This window comes from Frieseomelitta varia, unplaced genomic scaffold, assembly GCF_011392965.1.
Source record: "Frieseomelitta varia isolate USP_RPSP 00005682 unplaced genomic scaffold, Fvar_1.2 scaffold_187, whole genome shotgun sequence".
Lineage (NCBI taxonomy): Eukaryota > Metazoa > Arthropoda > Insecta > Hymenoptera > Apidae > Frieseomelitta > Frieseomelitta varia.
The window spans coordinates 704,430-705,114 of record NW_025109605.1 but is presented as its reverse complement, the minus strand read 5'-3'; the positions used below and the strand labels follow the sequence as shown (position 1 = coordinate 705,114).

General features: G+C 53.3%; 1 protein-coding gene across 1 annotated transcript in view; it reads left to right on the top strand.

Moving 5' to 3' along the window:
- Nucleotides 1–276: 276 nt before the first annotated feature.
- The window catches only part of LOC122539010, a 53,748-nt gene continuing 53,339 nt past the window's right edge, over nucleotides 277–685 (top strand). Inside the window, exon 1 of the mRNA XM_043673567.1 lies at nucleotides 277–404. Within this exon, the coding sequence (XP_043529502.1) occupies nucleotides 277–404 (128 nt within the window). The remainder of the gene's footprint in view (nucleotides 405–685) is intronic.

The window sequence follows — 685 nt, the reverse complement described above, 5'->3', positions numbered from 1 at the left end:
TCGCTCGCGTTGTTAAAGCGTCGTGTAGGATCTGAGTGCCACTTAGCTGTGAGGGCTGGAATGCTTGTCGTCTTGTGAATGTTGTTAGCTGCAAAGGCAGCTCACGCAGCTCACACAGGTCACACAGGTGCCGTTGACGAAGACAGTTGCTCACACCGGTACCGTTGACGAAGACAGCAGCTCACACAGGTACCTGATGCTGTCGCTGGGAAGACAGCAGCTCACACCAGTCACTGATGCCATCGCTGGGAAGACAGCAGCTCACACCGGTCACTGATGCCGTCGCTGAGAAGACAGCAGCTTACGCAGGTCACTGTAGAAATTGCTAAAAGAAATGTGATAGCACGGAGTAGCCTCCAGAATGGGAGAGCTAGCGTGGTCTCTGATTTCAAAGAAGAAGTCCCGTGAGTAGTGCTAGACACGCATAGAATGACTTCGCTGAGGAAGTTCCGTTAGTGGTGCTAGGCACGCATAGAATGACTTCGCTGAGGAAGTCCCGTGAGTGGTACAAGGCACGCCTGGAGAATGACTTCGTTGAGGAAGTCCCGTGAGTGAAGCAGAGCATGCTTGGAGTGTGACTTCGCTGAGGAAGTTCCGTGAATGGTGCAAGGCGCGCTTGTTGTCAGGCTTCACTGTGAGCAGTCCTTACTCGTGCTGGGCACGTTGATTGTCTCGATTGCTGGAG